The following is a 24491-nucleotide window of genomic DNA, read 5'->3' as shown; positions in this document are numbered from 1 at the left end:
ATTATTATTATTATTATTATTATTATTATTATTATTATTATTATTATTATTATTATTACTATTATTATTATTATTATTATTATTATTATTATTATTATTATTATTAATTATTATTACTATTATTATTATTATTATTATTATTTTTATTATTATTATTATTATCATTATTTTGTATATAATTTAGCTTAGATAATTATAAATGGCCTAATGCTTCTCATTCAAACTTATATGAGCTCAACAAACAATAAATTCAAATGAACATTTTTGACAGGCTCGTGTTCATAAATGATGTTCCAACATGCTAGAATTTATTTTATTACATGCTCAGAAGAATTCTGTACTTAACATCTTCAACTGCAACCATACGGTTTAACCTTCAGTCATTGAGTTCTTAGAACAGAAGTGGAGCCTGGGTGAAAATTTGCTGAACATCTTAAAAAAGTTTTAAGGAAGTCACCAAATTGCTCTCTGGAAAGGATTACATGGTGTATTCCAGTGCATGTATTCCAACATTGACATTCATCTTTCTTTTGAGACTCCTTCAGATAAAAATTAAATAATGGACTTGAAAAAAGCTTAAAACAAATCAAAGGAGGCACGTGTCTCTAACTTGGAAACCATAGATCAATTTTCATTGGCAACACTTTATGATCCCAAATTTATACAGTATTTCCTTATATCCCAAAAGTCTTTCAAGCTGATAAAGAACAAGACATTTGGAATTTGAGCCAACATAAAAACATCCCTGTGATGAAAGCTACATCTGTTAAGAACACTAGATTTTCTTCGATGATGCAAAACTTTTTATTGCACTGTCGCAAATTGCAAGTTCCTAAAAAACGAACTTCCAAATTGGCAGACGAAGTTATAAACGAGTGCCTAAAAAAACCAACGTCTTTGAGCTGTTTAGAACTTTGGAAAAAATATGAAAAGAAAACAATATTAAAAGTAAACTTTTATTTGACAAAAGTAAAAAAAATATTCCTCACACCAACATCAACATCTATAGAAATTGAATGTTTATTTTGCTAGAGAAAGAGCTGCAGAAAGCAAAAGACCATTGTAAGAAAACATAGAAAATCTTTTGTTCTGCATAGATTATATTTCAATTATTAATTTCAAATATAACAATGTCAAAATATAATACACATGTTCTACATTTTATTCTATTATGCTACTTACTGATCATATAGATATATGACAAATATTTTATTTCCATTTTATTTTTGAAACTTTTTTCTTATGGCGGTCATAAAAAAGATTTTGGATTTTTAACATTCTTTGTTAAGATTCGACCTTTATTTTGGTTCCGGTTTTTCTCAAATTTTGATCATGGTTTATGTTCCAGCTTTACTGAACCAAAATTTCAGTAAAACTATTGCTTTAATAAGATCCAATTGATCCCAATAAATATCTCCATAGTCTTCTTCTTTATCAATTCAAAACAAATTACAGGAATCTTTTTAGGTGTTTTCAATTTTGGTCTCGAAAAAATCAGGTTGATTCTATTCCCGTTTCGAGAAGCATTAACTTTGTAAAAATGCATTTATTTCAAATCATTTAATTCAGTTTATTCAAATTTTGAACGTTTTAAAAGACTGTTGGAGATTTGTTTAGATTATTATCAATAATCTAGTACACATAACATTAGTTATTATCAATAATCTTATACACATAATTTGTGTTGAAGACCAAAGATAAAAACAATTTCTCATACCTGTATTCCTCCTTGATCTTCTGTTCCTGTCATACCATCAACTTCATCAATGATGAAAGCATGTTTTTCCTCACTAAAAGTAAAACTAAAGCTTTAAAGTTAAAGTTTTCCTCGCTTAAAAGTAACAAATCAACAATTCACACATTTTAATAAAAAAACTTTGCAAGCCATTTAGGTAAAAAATGTTAACTTTTTATCTAAATTCCAAAAATTCTTAATCACTGTTACATTCACTATAAAATCTTGCATAACTCCGACCATAATTTTGTTAAAAAAGAGCATCTTTTACAATTAAATCCAACGGAGTTTTTCATCGTCTATTACTAGCATTCATTTCAATGTAGGAAAAATCAAGTTCCTGATAACAAAAATATTCAAATAATATTTATACATGCTATTCAAAACCAGATTTAAAAATAAAAATATTCACATTGTATTATAAACGAGTAATATACATATAGCAACTCAAGTGAAGAAAATTATATTATTATTAGTATATACAGAATGTAAGAAATTTTTAAATCTAATACCTGTAGATTTTAATATATAAATGAAATGTAAGAAATTTAAATGAAATTTATCTGCATTAATTTCAAACGCTTCTAGTTAGGTGTATCGGTGAGGAACATGTGTTTTAAGATTGGAGCAAACTAGAAGGGTTGGGAAAAATTTTTATTTTTTCACTAACTGTTAGCCAAATAATGCTTACGCGAAAATTCTAGTAATGCCTGCCTACTCGCACTGCAACAAAAAAATAATTTTTCCTACGTTTAATCTTAAATAGTTTGATGAAGAACCCATATAAAGAAAAGCGTTCTATCCTGGGAAACATTTCTGTATATCTTTAAAAACTTATTTCATACTTTCAAGTATCCAAAAAGCCTTTACTTGAAAAATCTGTGTTAACAATAAGTTTTTATTAAATACTACATTTAACAATAAGATTTTCATTAAATTCTACATCGAAAAATATTCTTCGATGTTTTTTGTTCGTTTCTTTTAAAATTGTAAAAAAATTTCATATACGTGAACTTTTCAAAGCCTAAATTTTGTAACATTAATTCAAAATTCAAAATTCATATAAAAGTTAAATTTTTAATAGAAATCAAAATATATGCTTCTTATTTGATTTTCAATTTGATTACATTTTAAAAATAAATAAAAGTGAAAAAAAAAAATAAAGTATTTATTTTGATTTTCTATTTGAAATTTAAACAACAACATTTCGGATAAACTTTTCCCACTCAGTTTTTTATTAAATGGGTCATTGTTATGTTGGTAGCCATGGTCTTCTACGTATTTTTTGCGATCATTCTAACATTGATTTTCCTTCCAAAGAAGTTACTAGAGCCATCTTCAAACGGTATCGTTCGTGTAATCATTAAGAATTCAGATTCTAACTGGTTCGTAGACTCTTTTAAATATTGCAGCTTAGATTATTTTTTCCATGATCTTGAAAAACCGTTTATAGAATTCACCTCTAGCAATTATTCGACGTCCCTGGAAATTATATTGGACATAATCATTAGCGAAACATTTCAAACGAAATCAAATCACAGTGAACTGATTTTAATTGCAATGGACATCGATAAAGAATCGACAGCTTTAGTTTCAGATATCATCGCTCCGTACGATAACATAATACTTTTTGATGTTAATAGAAATAACTATGGGATATCTTATTATAAAAACTCAGCGCCACTTTATGTTACGATACGCCCGGAGAACTTATATGACTTCATTATTGGAAAACTTAATATAAAAAACCTCGTTTCAATAGTCGAAACTGCAGGAGAGGTGGAGGATGTTTTGTCGGGTTTTTATGAATATGCGATAAAAAATACTGACTTATGCATCATAAAGTACACGTTTGATTCCAAAAATACTTCGTACCTGTCAGCTATCGTAAACGAACTAATATCATATAAACACATTGATAAACTTAACATTTTGTTTGAAGCTTATTATAGCGATTTAGATGTGTTTCTAAGCATTTGCGAAACAAATGGTCTTAAAATCACAAACATGTTTCTATATATTGACTACGTTTCATCTAATGATGCGGAATTTCTTATTAGAAAGTATAGCAAAACAATTGATTTTTTTCATTTACTTTTGGGTTTTACAATGGATTCATCAAGAGCCAGCTTCTGCTTTTTCTTTCTGCTTGACATAGATTTAGCAACTATTCGTACCTATCATGAATATCAAAAAGAACAGATTTATTATGTCATGAATATAAGTTGGAGTAATGCTATGAATAACACAGACGTTGGTAGTGTCGTTGCTAATAATGAAAAAAGTGATAAAGTGGTTGGTTTTAAATGCGCTCAAATAACGTGTCCACCAGGTTATGAACAAAAGCTCACAAGTTTGAGTACCAAAGAAAAGAAACAGCGATGGAGATCATGTTTTCCTTGTCTTGAAAACTATTTCAAACAAAGCTCTGGAAGTGCAGAATGTCAAAAATGTCCTTCTGAGTTCGTTTCGAACATAAACATAACCAGTTGCAAGGACTCTTTTACATTTGATACATTAACGTTCCTGACTAATGAGAGTCTCATAATTATGGTCTTTTCTATTTTCTGCTCCTTGTTCAGCTTGTTCACAATGGCAACTTTAATGCATAATAGAAACACTCCTGTTGTTAAATCAGCCAACATTTCACTTTTTACGGCCCTAATCGTATGTCATTTGATGATATCTCTTTCTGTCCCACTATTATATATAAACAAACCTACGTTTGTAATATGTTTCACCCGACATATAATAGTTGGTTTCTTGTTTACTACTTCCACATCAATTATTTACATAAAAACTAGAAAATATCTACGTATTTTTAAGAGTTTTTATCGTCTGTCAAACAGAGAGAAAGTTGTTGCCACTTCCATGGACGTAATGATGATAGCTTTTATTTTGATTGTTCAACTTTTGATGGGAACTGTTTTACTAATCAAGTCGCCTCCAGTTATTTTAGCGTATTTAAACTACGAACAGATGACCAGAACGTTTCAGTGTTCATCGGACTGGCAACTTGCAGCTCAGGTACTTTATGTCGGCTTCCTGTTGCTCATGTGTTCCGTTCAAAGCTTTCACACGCGAAACCTTCCTTCATATTTCAACGAAACGCTCTCTATTACATACAGCTCAGGTATATCGTGCATATTGTTGATTTGTTTTTTTCCCATTTTCTATGGAAACAACGATATAAAAGTACGGATCTTTGCGGTTTCTCTCTTAATCTTAGTGGTGAATTTTATATTCATGGGAATACTTTTCACTCCGAAGTTATTTTTAATATATTTCAAACCAAAAATGAACACTAAACACAGTTTTCAAACTGAAATGAAAATTTACTCGAAAGTAGTTTAGATTCCTAATTTAATTTCAGTGAATTCAGTGAATTGAGTGAATTCAGTGAGGTCGTTCTTTATCAAAAGAGGAAGTTTATTATCATTATTTTTTTTACTATTCTTGGTGGAATAAAGGAACGCAGGTCTTTTAGATGTCAATTTTTTGTTTTTTGTGTTTTTGTTTATCTGGTTTCAATTTACTTCTACTTTTAAACTGATTTTGTTTCAGCATTGTCACTAAATCAATCTATCATTTTTCAATATGCGTATTTTAACATTGACTTACTGCTTAAATCAATCATGTTGCTTGAAGTGTTCCTTGAAATAATTAGCATTTGTTTCAATGCAGTTTTTCCAGTTAAACTAAATTTTTCTCTAATGGAATACATAACTGTATATTTGCTAAAGTTTTGATAAGTAATCAATACTGCTGAAAATCTCAAAGCAGCTTCTTTGTAGGACCTTCATATTTTTTTCTCAAAACTTCTTTAAAAATTTTCCATCCGGTGTAACTTACAGCGGTATCAGTAATAGAACCCTACAAAAGTTGAAGCAATTTTAAAATACTCTAGGGTAACACATGTATGGTACATGATTGGAATATCTTGTCCCATACTACTCTCAGTTGGTACAAATTGAAGAAGATCCTCTCTTGTTACAGATACAAAAATTCAATTTTCAGTTGTTTTCCGTTTAGTGTACTCAACTTTAAAAATACTTTTACATATAATTTGATTGGTATGTACCTCTCACTTTAACAATCGTGGTCGTTTCCACAAATTTTTTGACGATTTTTTCATCGTTAAATAAAATCAAAACGTTCAAATAGTTATGAATTGTTGGTGTAACCAGTACCTTTCTGTATTTGAATATTAAAGCTCCGCCTTTTCTTAATCTTGTACCCGAGAATTAAAAAAGGTTTGATTTATTAAGCTTTAGTCTTTTACCTCTAACTGAGTTTAGGTACAATTAATTCCGAAGAACATTATATGATAGATGATAGTTTGTTGATAGTGCAATTATGATGATAGTGCAATTAGATGATAGTTCGTTGATAATGATGATATTCGTTGATAATGATGATATTCGTTGATTACGATTATGGTGATAGTGCGATTAGATAATGGTTCGTTGGCAAGGAGATGGTTTAAAGGTGAGTGAAATAGGTGCTGTCAGTTTAACATGGTATACATATTGTAAGAGTATGAAAAAAATGAAAAAAATGTTCACACTTTATTTTAGTTTTAGAAAGACTGACCGCGCAGTCATCTTTATTAAATTAAATGATAAAAGCATAATACCTTCTATTAGGTCTTTCAAACTTGCCAAAACTAAAGCAATATTTTTGTCTTAAGTTACTCCCCTGCTGTCTCAAGTATACCCATTATTTGCTTAAATACTTGCGGAATTAATGTAATTATAACTTGTTTGATTAAAACAATAAGGGAATGTAAGGTATGGTAGCGAACACTTTGTTTTTTGCATGTCTCTCTCTCTCAAAAATCAATATTTTTCAAAGTTCCAAAAGCAGACATTTGCTGGCATCCACTGAACCCATTTCTGCCCAAACTGGTTGTTCAAATTGAGCGGAAATTTACTGCTCTTGGCGCTAACCATTGTTTTTTTTTATTTTCAAAAATTGTAAGGTTTAGTCGCAGATTGCTGCATTCAACTAAAACACAATGTAGATGTGAATATTATCAATTTAAGCAACTGGAAACGATTTAAAATGATAAAAATGATGATTTTTAAGTTTAGAAAAAAAAAGTTTCATTTCAGTTGGGGTAAAATTTTGGACATGTGAAGTAGCAGGTAAATGTTGTAATGCAGCTGGCTTGAACTTCTCGACCGCAATTTCGTGAGTTGCTGCGGTTGAGTACATGATTACAAAGAATACAAAAATCTTGAACTACTTTTTCTTCATTCAGCTTGACCCTTTTGCTGCCGGTTGAACTGTAGAGTTTTTTCTTTTTTGTTTCTTTCTGGCTGGCGTTTTTTCGATCAAATTGGTTCTTTTCTTCTGGTTGTCCAGTTTTTTGAGCATGGCATCATGGCATCATGTCACGCGTTACGGATACATTTTCAGGCGATATCAAAACAGTGGACTTTACCGACTTTTGATCGTAATTGGATTTTTTGGCGCGACTGATTCAAATGTAGCACGTAGAGATGATGTCGAAGTGACCAAACTCAGCTTGCTGCCCGATGTAATGGATATCGCAGAAGACTCAGAGGTGGTGACTTCTTCATACGCAGCAGTTGAGTTCACCCTATCTTGAACTGTTAAAACAAAGATACGGTCTACCGGATCATTTTCTTCAATGCCAAACAGATTTTCCCCTCTTAATTCGGTAGCGACATAATAACTTTCGAAAAAACATTTAGATTAAATGCTTAATAACACCCTCAATTTTTTCGGCAAGTATGTTGATTTAAGGAGATAACTCTTTAATGACTGAAGATAAAAATGCTTATCTGAACCCGAATGAAGAAAAAAAGTATTTATTGAATTAGCTGACCACAAAAAACAAATTTCATTTTAAAGGATTTTTTTCGCTAAAGGAAGAAGATGTCGTTTGAAGAAATGAAAATAACTTGCCGCAAAAAAATTGCAAAAACTTATATAGAGAACGAAAAACGTTTATTGCATTAAATTTGAGATTAAATGTACTTCTTAAATATTTTTTATGCGTTCAAATCTGAAGTCAGATTTTTATGACAAGCTACATATTTTTTGTAGCAGAATATTTTTTTGTTTTTAAACAATTTTACACCTTTAGCACAATATTCATTTATAATATTCAAGCAAGTTTTTGGTAGTTAATTTATCAAATAATTAACAAGGGGTTGGATTCTTACAAAAATTATGTCTCGCGAAGTTAAATTTAGTAGCCAAAAATTATTGTGTTTAAGTTCACAGAAGAATGCTTTGCAATGCGAACTTTCATAGGATAGAAAACAAATAAAAAAAAACGGTGACAAGAAAGCTGGTGAGCGTATGCTGACAGATATATGGTGAAAGTGTGTATAAGGTATTTATGTAGTGTAACCATTTTCAAAGGTGTAAAAGATTTAAATCCTGTAATAAACTTTAACTCTTTAGAAAGAAAATAAAGTTTTAGAGGACGTTGGAAGTTTAAAAGGAATCGCTTTTAAAGATTAAAGGCCCCCTTGATGGAGTTTCCATAACTGGTTAATTGCATTCTCATTCTACTGCATTAAATATATTCAAAAGAAAAAAATTATTTAGCAGTTTGAGATTAGCATTCAAAGTTTAAGATTGGCAATTGAAGACTTGCTTATAGTGATTTTTTTTCAGTTAAGAAAGCTAAGTTTGATCACATTCAATCCCTTCTGACTTATGCTCACTTGCCAGAATCTTCTTCTACAATTTTTCTACTACATATTTTTTTTCAACACTTCTATTCTTTTGTATCAAAAGAAGAAAAGGTAGTTGGAACCCTTGCAAGTGCTAACTAAATTTATGCCATGGATTTGGATATAAATATGTAACATATTTGTTTATATTTATATCCAAATCCATGTTAATGTTTACTGTATTTGTCTGATTTTAAAAGGAAATTGAGGTCGCAGTTCATAATTTCCTCGAGCTTAATATTGATACCATATTTTTGCCTGCAAACGAACTTGGAAGAGGCGCACTTAACGTGGTAGAAAAAAGAATTTTACTATTAAATCGTCTTTTTCTACCTAATTATCAATATGGAAGCCATCTCAACAAGGCTGGTGTTGCAATATACGTTGGCTTAGTGTGCATGAAACACTTCCTGAAATCTTCTCAAATATCTTATTAGACCAAATTCCTATCGATGCAGAGTATACAATCTCCAATTTGTTGGAAACCAAGAACAACAATTGGTGCGCACATCGTCTGCAAATAAGTCAGTATTTTCTACAAAAGTTCATGTGTGAAAAAGCTGCAAACGCCCTTGAGGTCCTACTCCATCGTCATACCTGATCGTTTTCTGCTACCATCAAAATTGCATTCTTTCTTTTACTTTGTTGAACATTAAGATGTGTAACGGGGTAAAGTAACCCCGTTTTTTCGAATTTTTAAACTTTTTTTGGAATTACTTTGTGTTCCAAAGTTTTATTTGGTTAAATCATCGCAAACCATTATTATTATAATACTCGTATTGAATGCTTCGATTACTTTATATTGTGTATGGAATGGTTGTGCACGCTTTTAGCATTGTTTACTCATTCTATTGTTGTTCATTTTGTTTTTCCACCACTTTCGCTGGTACAAATCTGTGTAAAGTAATTTTTATACTAAAATTCAAAATGAATCAGTTGCGTACCAAAGTAGCGTACATTTTACAAGGATATTTACATGAAAGAATAACAGGAAGTAACAAAATAGAATTCTGATGTTTTAACATTTTTGAAAAAAGTTAACTCAAGATTTTTTCTACAGAGCCCATTTTATACTACATTATCTCGTTCAAAAAATTTGTTCGAAAAAAAAAAATCAGGTTTTTCCTAAATCAACTTTCAAAAGTATGGTCGATTTTGGTTGGAAAGTGTGAGCGGTATGTTTAAAAAAGGAAGCAAATATTTAAACGAATTTTTCAGTTTTCATAAGAAAGCTTCTCTTTTAATCTTAAACTTTAGTTTTAAGGTTAGTCTTTTAATTTCCTACTTTTGTTGTTGAGTTTTATTTTTTTAAGAATTCTTTCTTTTATTTGATCATAATAAAAGAGTTCTCGGTTAAATGATTCCAAATCTTCATCAACAACCGAAATATCAAATACTATTTAGCTCAATAATGATGCATCATGGAGATCACAAAAGCTGCCCTACAACTTTATTACTAAACGTAAATTTAAATAATTCTTTTTCTTTTTAAGAACTTTTTCGCTTTACAATTAAATTGAACAATTTATTCTTCATTAAAAAAAAAACAAACAATCAAGAAATCCAGGATTTCTTCTTTTAATTCTTATTATTGACCAGTTTCCAATCCCGCAAATAACTCTGCAAATCTAGCGGCTTGAAGTCTAAAATGAAAAAATTCTCTCATTTATTTTCATTTAGGTTATCAACCCTAACAACGCATTACAAAAACAGAGAAATGCATCGTTACAAAAAATGAAATGGGAATTTCCGGATTGATTTGTAAAAACAAATTTAAAAAATTGGAATTTAAGATATTAAAATTTAGAAACCTTTGAATTTTTGGTGAACAACTTTTGAAGGGCAATAGAAAATGTTTGCTAAAATGAAAATAAAAAGTCAGACAACATCATTCAGGGAAAAATAATGTTTATATTTAATAATCTAATATCTTTTTTTAACTGTGACATTTAGTACACTAGATTTCTTTAAATTTAGTTTCCATGTCAGGTTTCGTAAAAGCTTATAAGCAAACTACTGAACGAACGATATGCAGTACAATCTCTCTAACTCAAATCTCCTTAATTCGAAACCTCCGTAATTTGGTTAAACGTAAAGTCCGTGAAATGCGAAGTAAGAAAACTTTTTATAATTCGAAAATCTCTCTAATTCGAATTTTTATTTTTCCCCATAAAACTCTAATTAGAGAGATAGTGTTGTAATGTTATAATTAATGTTATAATTTTATATATTACATAATCACATATAAAAAATATATATGAGTATGTATTCTACATCTATGATGAGTAATTATATATTATATAATCATATAATCGACTGTCTCACAATTAGACATATCAATAAATAATCACAAGATTATATACAATCACACGATTATACATAATAAAAAAAATTATATACAATCACAAGATTATATATATAATCTTGTGATTCTTTAATGATATGTCTAATTTGACTTAATTTTGCAGTCAATCGAAATTAGAAATACAATTTTATACTTGATGCACATGCCTAAAGTCACTTCCACGAGACGCTAATCGTTAGTAGGAGCGATATTTAAAAAAACTTAACAGAAAATAATAAATCCTAAGGAACATCTATAAACGGTTAGCGTATAATTGCTGAACTTGGGTTTGAAGATTTTTTTAGGTTTGCATTTTAAGTTACAAAAAAACATGTGATAACAAATTCGGTACAATTTAAGCTAGAAATTTTATAAGAACTTTTGCCACGATCATTTGTCTATTTGAAAATTTGTAAGTTTAGGTGAGATCACAAGCTATGAATTAACAAACATGTGAAATTCTGACCAATCATACTTACGATTTTGGTCTTCTAATAGCTTCAGATTGTGACAAGATTCTGAAAAAGAAAAGAAACGCTTCAGTGTCTTTCTCGCACATAAAATATTTTCTAAACTAAATTTTTAATCCCTGACGTATTTAAATCATACAACAAAAATGTAATATAAAAAAGTTAGACATCTTCAAACACTTTTATATCTTTTTTATAAAAAACATACTTTCATAGAGGTACTTGGCTTTTTCCAAATGGATTTTATTAGCAATTGACTGAAGCTCTTCATTACCCATAATGCTTTTTATGTTTGTTAAAAAAAAAAAAATCAAATTTATAAAAGTAGTATTTTTATTAGCTTCAAATGTGCGTTGAAGAACGAGTGGCTTCTTTTCACGCAATATTTTCAAAAAAACAAAAGCATGGCCAGATAAAAGATTGTTGAATTATTTGGGGTAAAAGTGCTGATAAATTATGCAATACAAGCTTCTTTATTATAGCTAACTGGTTAACTATGTTAATAAAAGTGCATAGATGGTGCAAAATCACCAATGAAAAGTTCAGTTTATGTGACAAGATAACTGTTTCTTAAAATGTTATCACGCGTGTAAATCAAAAATAGTATCAGTGAATAGACCTGGGAAGAGTGATAATGATGTAGGATCTTTCATTTGTCCTCTTATTGTTAACCCTATAATATAAATGTACTTCTATAGTTTTTCAGTTAAGTATATACAAAGACAACGATCAATTTGTGCTGAAGGAAACTTAACAGGTCGTAGCAGAACTTAGACCGTGTTTCCAAGAGACTAACTCAAAAAAATATATTTCCAGAAAGTGCTAAGGTTTTCAGTGCTAACTTAACCTTTAAGGAAATATAGATGAGGGATCGCTAGCAGCATTATGTAGGGTTCTTGACAGAAAAGTCCATAAAGTAAGTTTATGTCTAAAATTTTATGAAATGTTTAGCTAAAAAGTTATAATAAGAATAAATACTCTAAAGCATATGAAAAATAAAAAGCCATGCGAAATAAAAGTCATGTGAAATAAAATAAAATTATTTTTCTTGAGTATCGGCAGAAAATAAAGAATTTAGCTGAGGAAGAATCTCTTGAAATTCACCGATTTTATCGACTGAAACCTAAAAAAAAAAAAAAAAAAAAAAAAAAAAATTCAGAACCAATTAACTTCACAATATACCATAACTTCACATAATACTAATGCAAGAGCAAGAACAAAAAACACTAGATGTATAAAATATTTGCACACATTTGTGCGTTTCAACTCATATAGTCCTTGTAATGTGCCTATGTTTCATTTTAGTTTACAGTTGTTGTAGATCTATACTTCAAAGAGGAAAAAGATTACAGCCAGAAAAAATTGTAACATAAAAGAATTTAATTTTTTTTTAATTAGTTTAATTAAATTTTTAATCTTTATTAATAAATTAATTTAAAAAAAAAAAATTCAAAAGGATTTTTATCAAACCAATAAATTGTTCATGTTTAAGAATCATTTAGATGGGGACAAGTGCAGCTATCTTCAAATCAGCTACTTAAATTTTGATAACAGTTTAAATTACCTCAGCTAGATGTTTCAGTTAGCCTACACAAAAATTCTTAGAATGTGTGTACATGTATATGGGTGTACAGGTGCATCAGTGCACATGTGTCAAAGAAAAACTCACAAAAATTAATGAGTTTGTTTAGAACAGCTACTTAACAAAATTTAGTTTTTTCAATACCTCCATATGGTCGAAAGCGAGAGCGAAAGGAACATTTGCTTTAACATGATTTAACGAGGGGATTTTAGGATATCGCTGACTGAAATGAGTTAAAAGAAGATTTTTTGCCATCATTTTGTGAGCAACTGCAAATGCTTGTCCAATAGTACTAAAATAAAGCTCATATATAAAAGATTAGATATAAAAAATATCAATCAAAACAACATCACCAACAGAATAAATCAATAACTTAGCAAATAATTTAAATATTTACCTGTGTTTCTTTAGAAGAGCTTCATCGCTTTTATCATCTTCCATCGTTGCTTCATGAATTAATATGGTGCTGTTCTTTCCTGCAAACATGTTTTTGTAATTGAAAATAACTTGAATGAAAACCTAAAACATTTTTCACTAAAACAAAATTCTTTTTTTATTAAACTCTAAACAAGAGAAAGACACCTTCTTATGGACTTAGAAAAATCTAATTTTTATAAGCAGATTTCAGTAAATTATATTTCATAAAAGAAAATCAAAACATTTAACAGAAAAAGACATTTTTTATCTGCTAAACAAAACTTGCAGTTAACAAAGTCATTTTTAAATTTCTTTAACAACAAATTTAAAATCTCACCAGCTTTTATCAGTTCATTAGATGGCAATGTATCACCAGAAAAGGTAACTTTGCAACTATCATTAGAGATAACAAAACCATGAGCATGTCCAGGATGATCCACTTTTACTGACTGAACCTGAATATTATTTTAAAAAAGCAAAGGAAAATCTTGAAACTGTAGTGGTGGAGATGTTGTATAGAGGGGATTTTTGTCAACTCAAAAAAATTACCAAATTAAAACTTATTTAAGTACTTAGGTAAATAAATAAGGCAATATCATGTAATTTTTTATAAAAAAAAAAAAAAAAAAAAAAAAAAAAAAAAAAAAAATGTTATTTGCAAATAGACTGTTTAAACAGCTATTTATATATAGATCTTTCTGAGGTCTAACTAGAATGAATGTTGCAGATCATATTTCTACTTTAAAAATTTCAAATAGCATTGATATTGACTAATGCTGAGCTAAGTATAGCTAATGTCTTATTTAAATATGGAGTTTTATCAAAGAGGATTGAAACTGATAATGACAATTCTAAATTGACATTTTATGATTATATTTTAAATAGATAAATTTATATAAATTTGATAAGGTTTGTTGGATCAATGAAAGCTGACAAAAAAACAATTATAAATACTCTTAATGAAAAATAGGTTGCAACTCATGTTGTGTGCGTGAATACAGCACATTAACTTAAAAAATTTCTTGACTAATGGTTTCCTAATATATTTATTTTATTTTTTTATAATTTCTGGGGAAAAACAAACCAAAAAGAAAAAAATAAAAGGGAAATAAATAAATAAATAAATAGAAAAACCTTACATGAATATTGTTCATGAAAATTTTGCCTTCTTTTATGAGACTTTCATTAGAAAAAAATCTAAAAAATTTATCAACAATTTCTTAATACTTCTCGTCAACATGTTGTAGCCAAGAATGCCATTGCTATTAAGCAAAAAAAATGAAAAGCTCACTTAAATGAACTTAGATCAACATCCTCGTAGGAGTTCAACCAATTCATCATGACTTCAGGAGCAACAACAGTGACAGAATCAACCTGTGATAACAATATTACAACTTCATATGAAAACAAATTTAAGTTAATTCTAAATTAGACAATCTTTTCCTTTAAACATTAATTTGTTAAACTAGAAATTACAAATCATACTAACATTAAGCTCCTTCAAGATTTTATTGCAGCAACCAGAGAAAAAATTTGACTAAGAGTATGACCAAAAAGTTGTTGTTTTTTTTTGTCTAAATTTTCACCATAATAAAACTTTTGTTTTGCTAGTAAATATTAGGTTTTTTTTGGTTTTTTTTTAACTTATTTGTACTACTATTAATGTAAATTTAAAGCAACTGAAAAGAAAATACTTCCTTGTAACTTTTCTTTATTTTTTGTTTATTTATGAAATAAAATTGTTAACTTTATTGGGTTTCAACCTAAAATGCTCAACCATCACCTTGTTCAAATGTTTCATCTTGTTAAGTAATGTCAATAAACCCTATCAAAAAAATAATTTAAAAATGTAAAAAAGTGTTGAAAATATATGTTACAAAAATTTTATTCACAACAGAGAAAAAAAGATTTATTAAATAAAGAATTCCATAAATATTCTCACTAAATGATGGTCAGCGTGCATATGAGAGATAAGGATAATTTTAATACAGTTTATAATAGCTAATGTTTTATCTCCATAATGTCGAAACAACTGGCCATAAGATTCTTCACCACAATCAAGCAGAAGTGCGACTTCATCACTGAAACAAAAAGTTTTGCATAATAATCATTTTTCTATTACCACAGTTTGAAAATGTTTATGTGAAAAACCAAGTTTGAAGCATTAAGTCTTGAAAACTAACACCTCATAAATAAAATTTTGGACAAAATTTAAAAACTAATATTTTAAGAACTAATAAGTTTTATTATTTAATATTTCAACTGTTAATATGTTAGTATACATAGTTTATAAATATATTAAAATAGTTATTTCAAATGCTATATTTAGCAATATTATAAAGTTTTTTTGAAAGATGTTTTATTTGAGTAAGGAAAATTTCTTTATTCATCTTTGAATAACAATATCTAATTCTTGCTTCAAGCTCTTCCAAATTCTCAGCTCTCCAATTATTCTCATACACTAGCCATTTTAAATCACCCCAAAAGTTTTCAATTGGTCTTGCTTCTGGAACATTAGCTGGGTTTAAACCTTTGGCTACAACTTTGATTTTTTTCCATTTTAAAAAGTTAATGACCAACTTTGCGTAATGTGATCAAGCCAGATCAGGCCAGAAGATAAACTTATTGTCTTTTTTAAAATATTCTGATACTAGAGGAAGTAAAGTTTTTTCTAGTATCTCTTTATATGTGTACTGGTTGATTGCCTGCTTGCTGTGATGAATATAAAGAGGGCTTATTACACGGGGGCTGATGCAACAAGAAACTAAGAGCTTGTCCTCATACTTTTTAAGCAAATTGTATCTTACTTGGTCAGAACATTGAGAAGGATCAGCGGCATAAAACCTTTCATTACTAGCTAATGTGCTATTGCTTAAGGTAAAATAGCTTTCAACATCCATAAACAAAATCCAAGTTTTTATAATTTTCGTACAATTTACAACATTTAGGACCAATAGCTTTCTTCTGCTGATAGCTACAATCTGGACAATTTGTTTTTTTGAAAGTTCGAATGTTAGTCATTGTTTTTAATACTTGGGTAATTTAAGTTTGACTACAGTTAAAAGCTTGAGCTACTTTCTTTTGGGAGCACCCTGACTTATTTTCAAAAAATGCAGCAATCTTTGGAATATTTTCTTTAGTAGCTACCTTAGCGATTCAACCACCTCCAACTTTTCTTTTTAGAGATCCATTCTCCAATTTTACGATTTTATTGTAAGCAGTTGATCTGGGTAAACCCCATTCCATAAACTGCTTAGCAACAAACACTTTACCTTTTTCTCAATTTTTTTGGAAAAAAATTTCCATAATATTTTTGATTTCTTTTACTTTGACCATTTTATTTTCAATATTTATATAATATTTTTAACTTAATTAAATTAAATTTAAATAGATTATAAAATCCTCTTTCAAATAAGTATAAAGGTTTTTTGCGTGCATGAAATAAATTACATAATAAAATAAATGCAATTAAAATTTTATTTATAGAGTGTTATTTTAAATATTTGAAAAAATTATTGAAAAATTTGAAAAAAATTAAATTAGTCAAAACAAACAAAATTATGAAAGCAAACCTGAAAAAGAGCAGTGTTGATGATACATTACGCAACTTGGAAGGAATTGAGGAACCTGTACCCAAAAAAACAACTTTTGGAAATTCTTTTGATGATTCATTTTCATTTTTTTTAGCCAATATAGGTTCTTCAGAAAGACTAGGACTAATTTTGCGTTTTCTGGGAATGAATAAATTAGAAACTTTTTCAAAAATATGTTGATAGGATGATTTTGCTGCACCAAATAGGTCTGCTTTTTCTGAGATTTGATTTTCAGTCATAACATTTTTATTCACAGAAGAATTTACTTCAAATTCTTCTTTTTCATTAATATAAATTGTCTGTGAGTTATCATAGGGTATAGAAGATGAAACATCTCGCAAGTTAATTCTTGAAAAGTTGTGAAACCCATCAATTTCTATTTGACTTATCTCAACCTAAAGAAATAAGCAACATTTTAAATCCATAATTAAAGTTTCAACATAGTCTTCTTAAATTCCTATAAGACTTATATAAAATATTACAGCAAACACTGAACTCTGATTTGCAGCTGTTTTTTATGATTTTATCAATTTTACTTCTCTATTTTTTTAGTTGTAAGTTTTTTGTGCAATTTTTTTTGTGCGTAAAAAAAAATTGTGTGTAGAACATAATAAGTAATAAACAGTTTGTTTTTTTCTTGAATGCCAACTTTTCTTACCTGTTTCTCAATTGTTGGAAAAAATGTTGGATGTATTTGATGAAGTTTCATTTGCATTTCATATTGCGGACCAAATACAGAAGATAACCTTTGCTGACAGTCGCATAGATAAAGATGTTGTGTATGTGGCGGAAAACTAAAGTTTCAGAATTTTATAGAAAAGATTTTAAACTATTATGTTTATGGATTTAGAATTAAACATTTTTCAGATGATTTTCTATCAATATTAGTAAAGTAATAATTTTTATACAGAAACTTTTATAAGTAAAATTTTAATGATTTTAAAGTTGGACTTTTTTCTTGGTATTACACTGCAAACAACCAAAAAAAACAACTAAAAAAAAAAAGGTTATAACAAATTAAAAATTTGTAAAATACCTAAATATTTTTATCATAAAAAAATCTACTTCAAGAAATAAAACTGTTTTTTTGCCAATCATCTCAATTTATGCATATCAGTAAAATTTTGAACAATCAAGGCACATGAATATTTGATATAGTTATTTTGAAAGAATACTGATTCAGTAATCTAGACAAATTAGGTTTAATAAATAGTTCATCAGACATCTTTGGAGTTTTTCAAACCAGCAAAACCAGCAAAACCAGCCTAAGTTTCAAAAGTTCAGAAGATCATTTTATTTCAAAAATTCCAATCTTGAGAAATTTTGTAACCTAAATTTAGATGCTTAATTATTATATTAAAATGTTCTTAATCCAAACATTTAGATGTAAAAAGGTTTGTTAATAAAATTTAGCTTTTTTCATGTTAAAAGTGAAAAAATAAGACAAACTATCACCTTTTCAAAAGTTCCCTATAATTGCTAGAGATACTGACAGACTTTGATGTGACATGAATTACCAAGTTTGGTGACTTTTCTAGTTTTAGATAACCTTCGATTCCCTGTTGCAAGCTTTTGATATGTAACTCAGTAGGACAGTCCAAAACAAAAAAAGTAACACCATTTATTTGCGGCTCCATTACTTGCTCAGGGCTAATCTCAAAAATATTAAAAATAAACTACTCAACTAATGAACTATTATCAAAATAATTATCATAACTTAAATTTATATGTACAGGGTGCAACAGCGATTTGCAAACTTTTTAGAACATTTCTCAAAATGAATTTTCAAGCACTAAAAATTTATATTCATGGAATATAAATAAAAAAAAAAGTTGAAGATAAATGTTTTTGTCTTCTCCAGCCATGGCACCACAGAACGTTTTAGTAAGCTGATATACATATCAGAGCTAACTTTTTTTTTTCTCTTTGATGCAGATTGGTGGACATTTTTCTCTTTTAGAAGCAATTATTGCTAGCATCATGACAGGCTGAGGGTGCTTGGTATGACACACAGGTGGTGCCCTGTTACATTTCTGCACTATGAATTTGTCATTTCTCCTATTGATCACACAGTTAATACTAAAAAGCTTTAAATCTGAGAAAACTTTGACTGTTGACAAAGCATGGCTTTTCAACTGATTCAGAAACTTCTTTGATCACTCTAATCTCAAAGTTTTTAACCTTTCTGTCATAAGTTCTGTAGGTTGGGCCACACTGACTTTTTCAAATGTTTTTAGAGTTCTTCTGACTATCCTATAATCAAGATTGAACAGTTTTGCTGTTTTTCTGATGGGCATAGTAGAATTCCTTACAACATGGTTTTTAAGCTTTTCAGTGAACTTTTTATCAACTTTTTTGTTCACTAGAGAGAGCATTTGGGCTCTCTCAGCACTGTTACATCTTTTCACTTTGTAAAATGCTATTTTAGACACTCCAGAAATATGAATCACTTACTTGCAGACAAACCCACGCAAATCAAATTTAAAACTTCAGCTCTTTTGGCTTCTGTTATAAAACTTTGAACTAAGATTCAAATTTAAGACATTTGTTGAAAATTAATCAAAAAAAGCAAATTTTGAAAATACTTTTATTTACATCCCAAAACCTAGCCAAAAATTTGTCTTATATCAAAAATTTGTCTTTATATATATATATATATATATATATATATATATATATATATATATATATATATATATATATATATATATATATATATATATATATATATATATATATATATATATATATATATATATATATATATTACCTATACCTATGTCACCTATACCTATGTTAAAAAACACATGTTAAAAGTTTATCATATAAAATTCAGTTATGCTAACCATCTTTTGCTAACATTTATTTTCAATAATCACTCCAAAAGAGCATAGAAAACATCAAAAACTCACCACTTTGCCACATGTCAAAGTAATACTCTCTCCTCTTGCCAAAGCACCAAAAAGTGGACCTTTTGGAACACCAAGTCTGAGTGCATCCTGAATGAGAAATTTTCCAGGAAGAGGGTGCAATTGACAGAGGTAGCTCATTGCTTGTGAGAGATTTGTTTTTTCTTCATTTTCTATAAAGAAAATTTTTAAAAAATGAAGAAAATGAAGTGTTCCAGGCCTTAATAAGGTAAACTCTTGAAATAAAAACTGTTCATCAAATTTATATAAACATTTATGACTTTTGACAATTATTTATAAAAAAATCAATGATTGACCAACCAGACTGTTTTTTATTTTAACAAATATATATTTCTTTAAAATGTTCAAGTTTCTTCCTACAAAATGTTTCCATTTAAAAATTTTTCCAAAAGTAAACATCAAATGTAAAAGTAAAAAAAGTAATGCAATTTTTCTATATAAAGTTAACCTATACATTTTTAAATTTGAAAGAAACCCCTTTTTTTTAAAGATTCTTTCACACATGTTGTTGAAAGTATTTGCTTTTTACATGACAGGATCTTATTTGATTTTATGAACCTGTTCATATTGTCATAGTATTCATTTAAAATCTTACACAGTACATCTGCACACCTAAATTATCTTAAAACCTCTCAAAGAAATATTTTTAATGCAGAAAAAAATGTTTACCAGCTTCAACTAGAATTGGAAAGACTGTCATTTCTCCATCTGTAAAATGTCTACCATAACTTGATTCAATTTTAAAATTGACACCAGAGTTGTCAAACCGCATAAAGTGTTGTGCACCAGCAATAACATCACTCATACCAGGAGGAGCATGCACCAAAATATCTGGACTAAAATATGTGATAAGAACATTTTTTAGGGAAATGTTTTTGAAATAATATTATTGTAAAAGAAATGTAGAGTATATGAAAATTACGATGGAGTAAATCTATGCAGAATAATTATATTTTAATATGCAAGCATAAAAAGTTAGGACTTACACAGGAGATCTGGTCTTCAAAATCTGCTCATAATTGCTACCTTCATTTACACATGCCTTTTTATTTTGTTCAGATAAAGTTCTAAAATCAAAGTACTCAAAAACAATGCTAATTAAGCCTAAACTATTTATTGAATTATTACAGCTTGCAACACAGAAAATCACAGCAGATCAACAATTAAATACTGCATATAAAAATATCTAGCACAACCTAGTAATATAAAATGGGTGATTTAGAAATAAAACTCCAAAATTAAGTTAAAAAGTTTTTTTAATTTAATGGTGTAGTGATAAAAAGTAAATTTTATTAGGTGCTTATTAAGGCTAACAGACAAATTTGACTATAAGACCGTCATTTCCATTTTCAGGCTCTGGGCCTTGTTTGTTCTTCTTATTCTATGTCATATGACTACCCATAACTAATTGAATAGCAGAAATTTTCCAATTTTATATTATAACTTTTTTATTTTTCTAATGTTAAAGTTGCTATATAATATCAACTTTAATATCAAATAAAGAAAATACTGCTGACTGTGTTTCCACTGAAAAAGGCAAGTTATCAGTAGAAACACAATAAGCAATACTTAAATTGTGGCAAGTAAAATATTCTATGGGAAAAACTGCAGAAAAATTTAAATTTCTACTTCATTGGTATGGAATATCATAAAATCAAAGGAAGAAACTGTGGTCAATAGAACATGAACAGGACGTCAAGAACTACATCTGTTACTGAGGAAAGAAAAATTGCTTCCACTAATAAAAGAAATAAACTACTAGTTGCCGCAAAAAGTACGAATAATATGATTAGGTCCTGAGAAGATCCAATATCTTTGACAAAGGTGAAGAGTTATTTGATGAAGGCAGAGGGCTGTTGTCATGGTGTAGGGTTTTTTTGGTTGTAATAACACTACACTTTTAATATGGATGGAATAATGACAAAAAAAGTGTATTTGGGGATTTTAAAAAACCATGCAACTCCTCCAGGAGGTCAGATAATTGGAATCATTCATTTTTGAAGAAGTTAGTGACCCAAAGCATTTGCCAAAACTTTGTAGGAATCATTTACTTGAATTTGAAAATGATTAAATAATTGAAATAATGATTTGGCCTTCCCAACCACCCAATCTTTTCCCTATTGTTATGCAGAATGCCACTAATATGTAAAGCAGTTACTACTGCTAAAGGTTATTATACACAGTGGCTTTCAAAAATATAATGTCACTTAGATTTTTTAGCAATTACTAAAGTATTTAAATGCTTTTCAAAAATATTAAAAAGAGATTTTTTTTTTAATTTTTATTTAGAATAAATTGTATAACCAAAATAAAAAAAAAAAATTTAAAAATAAATGTTATTATGGTACCAAAATCAATCAAAAAAGAGAATCAGGTCTAAAAACTAACAAAAAAGATGGTGTCAAAGATATAAGATCAGGCTTTAATTCAGTATTTTGCATCACCACCATGTACTTCTACACAGGCTCAAATATGTTTCGGCATAAATTCAATCAGATGCATACATAATTCTTTTGGAATTTCTTTCTAAATTGTTTGCAGTTTAAGTTTCAATTGTGCAACACTTTTCACATTCTCTTTTGACAATCTCTTGTCCATCCATAGCCTAATATTTTCAATGGGAATCAGATTTGGTGATCATGCTGGCTTGGGTAGAAGAGTAATATGCTGCTTTTGAAGCCACTCTTTAGCCAAGTTGGTAGCATGTGACATTGTGTCATCCTGTTGGAAAATCCAATTTATGTCTTCCTAAAAATGATCTGGCAGTAGGTAAAAGCTTATTTTTTATTATCTTTTTGTAATTCTACTGGTTGATTCTTTATGTATAAATATTTTGAAATCCTTATGAGAAATGCATCTCCATATACCTATTATGCCATTACCACCTTGTACTCTTGGTACACAAAATCTTTCCTCGTATTTCTTTGAAGCTACTCTTTTAATGATAAATCTTGATTTACCATTAGCCACCTAAAAATTTGATTCATCACTAAAAATGACCTTAGACCAATCTTTAACTGACCAGTGAAGTCTTTCCTTACACCACTTATAACTTTTAATCCTATTTGTCACCCTAGAAAGTGAATTTCTGGCAGCAACATAACAATCAATGCCTTTTTTTTATCAAGACACTTTCTAGCTGTCTTATTACTAAACTCAGCTGGTAGCTTTACAGTTCTTGGTAGCTAATTTTAGGATCTTCCCTTAACCTTCAATACAATAAACTTTGATTCCTAGAAGTAAGTTTTGACAACCTGCCAACTCTTGATGATTCTTTTATGTCATTTGAAAGTTTGTAGTTTTTCAGCAGTGTTTGAACACAGTATAGAGAAACAGCAAATAATCTTGCTATTTCTTGTTGACTTTTTTTTGTTATCTTTGAATAGACGGACTATTTGCCATTATACTTCTTGTGATACTTATTTTCTGCCCATTTTTCTGCTTATGGTGTGTCAATAAATTTATTTTGTAATTTATAAATCAAGTACAAAAGTCTCAGTATTCTCAAATAATTAAAGTTAAATTTAACTTTTTTTGGAAAATATTTTTGACTGGATACTTGATTTTAAAAAAAATGTGGAAAAGTGGAGATCTGTATATTAGAATAGATAGATTAGTGGCAGGAACTGTTTTTATTATACTTAAGTATATTATAAATTAGAATAAAAAAATATACCGTTTTATATCTCTTAAAGTCATTCCAAAACCTGGCAGACCCCCCATATGTGTCCAGTCATAACGAGTCATGAAAAATGTATCAAGACGTCCAAGCCGCAACATTTTATTACTGTTGAATATTCTCTGCATCCCTTCTCCGCAATTAAACAGATACCTAGCATAAATCCAAAAATAAGGAAAATCAGTACAATTTTATTTTGTTCACACTTTTTAACTTATTCTAGTAATATTAAATCTAACATTAATACTTGAACTATTAATACTTAATAAACTATTAATTTATTGCTACTTTACTTAATAATATTTATTTAACAACATTTAAAAGATTGATGACAGGATTGCTATGAAGAAACATTGAATGAACATGAAATGACAATCAAAGAAATGATGATATTAGTAAGGCCTATTGCATAACAACATCACAATTTGGATTCAATAAAGCAAATGGTTGTGCAGCAATCAAACAATTAAAACTTTGTTATACAATAGGAGAATGGCACTTGAAACTTGTGGTTGAAACATTTGGAGATTTGATTATTTTCATAACCGTAAATCCCTTGCTTTGAGTATTTATGAAATAAATTTAGCTGTCAGTATTTTTCTCACTTTACATTATGGCTACACTTTATAATATATTTATAATATAATTATACTTTATATTTAAAAAATAGATAAATATTCTCATTTCTCACTTTTTTGTATCTGTAAATAAATAAAGGCTTGGAATAGAACTGTCAATGCCTGTCCATAAAACCTGCAAGATAGCATTCTTACTTGGTCGCAGTTGAGGAGGCATGATAATTTTTTAACTTATTTTCTAATCTAAACAAATTATCTTTCAAACGTTGCAAAAACAGACTGAGTTAAAAAAAGCAACAACATCGATGATAAAAACAAATAATGCAACTTAAAACTGATTGAAAAAATTTTCAATTATTTGTAAAAAAATTATTATTTATAACACTAAATAAACTCAGCACAATACTTTTAAAATTACAAAATTTCAAATAATTATAAACTTTTAATTTC

At 28.6% G+C, this 24491-nt stretch overlaps 2 protein-coding genes and 2 long non-coding RNA genes across 8 annotated transcripts; 1 reads left to right on the top strand and 3 right to left on the bottom strand.

Annotated features, from left to right (window-relative positions):
• Window positions 1–266: 266 nt before the first annotated feature.
• On the bottom strand, window positions 267–2609 carry LOC149885685 (uncharacterized). The gene is made up of 3 exons (XR_016454454.1): window positions 2486–2609; window positions 1718–1790; window positions 267–879 (listed from the first exon to the last, which is right to left on the bottom strand). It is a non-coding gene; the product is annotated as an uncharacterized LOC149885685 (long non-coding RNA).
• A 355-nt stretch (window positions 2610–2964) lies between these two features.
• On the top strand, window positions 2965–6287 carry LOC149885684 (metabotropic glutamate receptor 5-like). Its single transcript, XM_090093668.1, has one exon. It carries the CDS (start codon window positions 2990–2992, stop codon window positions 5087–5089), a length of 2100 nt encoding a protein of 699 aa, XP_089949794.1. The 5' UTR covers window positions 2965–2989; the 3' UTR covers window positions 5090–6287.
• A 3624-nt stretch (window positions 6288–9911) lies between these two features.
• On the bottom strand, window positions 9912–11616 carry LOC149885683 (uncharacterized). The gene is made up of 4 exons (XR_016454069.1): window positions 11471–11616; window positions 11272–11310; window positions 10260–10307; window positions 9912–10091 (listed from the first exon to the last, which is right to left on the bottom strand). It is a non-coding gene; the product is annotated as an uncharacterized LOC149885683 (long non-coding RNA).
• Window positions 11617–12179: 563 nt separating this feature from the next.
• Window positions 12180–24329, bottom strand: LOC145184531 (ribonuclease Z, mitochondrial-like). 5 transcript variants are annotated; one of them, XR_016454065.1, is made up of 16 exons: window positions 24155–24329; window positions 23461–23616; window positions 20771–20851; window positions 20454–20620; window positions 19767–19936; window positions 18310–18509; window positions 17513–17648; window positions 16834–17249; window positions 15204–15342; window positions 15045–15086; window positions 14553–14635; window positions 14401–14458; window positions 13599–13716; window positions 13242–13363; window positions 12989–13136; window positions 12180–12385 (listed from the first exon to the last, which is right to left on the bottom strand). XR_016454065.1 is itself a non-coding variant. In XM_090092835.1 (16 exons), the coding sequence occupies exons 1-16, from the start codon at window positions 24256–24258 to the stop codon at window positions 12302–12304; spliced, it is 2181 nt and encodes a 726-aa protein (XP_089948961.1). In that variant the 5' UTR covers window positions 24259–24328; the 3' UTR covers window positions 12180–12301. The 5 variants fall into 5 exon arrangements, 2 of the variants coding, with proteins under 2 accessions (XP_089948961.1, XP_089948962.1); XM_090092835.1 differs by having other exon boundaries at window positions 13242–13320; window positions 24155–24328; XR_016454067.1 differs by lacking the exon at window positions 14401–14458 and having other exon boundaries at window positions 24155–24327.
• Between the last annotated feature and the right edge of the window lie 162 nt (window positions 24330–24491).

This window comes from Hydra viridissima, unplaced genomic scaffold, assembly GCF_058129835.1.
Source record: "Hydra viridissima isolate aposymbiotic clone 2 unplaced genomic scaffold, HvirCarnegie_v1 scaffold_7, whole genome shotgun sequence".
Lineage (NCBI taxonomy): Eukaryota > Metazoa > Cnidaria > Hydrozoa > Anthoathecata > Hydridae > Hydra > Hydra viridissima.
This window is presented reverse-complemented; position numbering and strand designations above follow the sequence as displayed.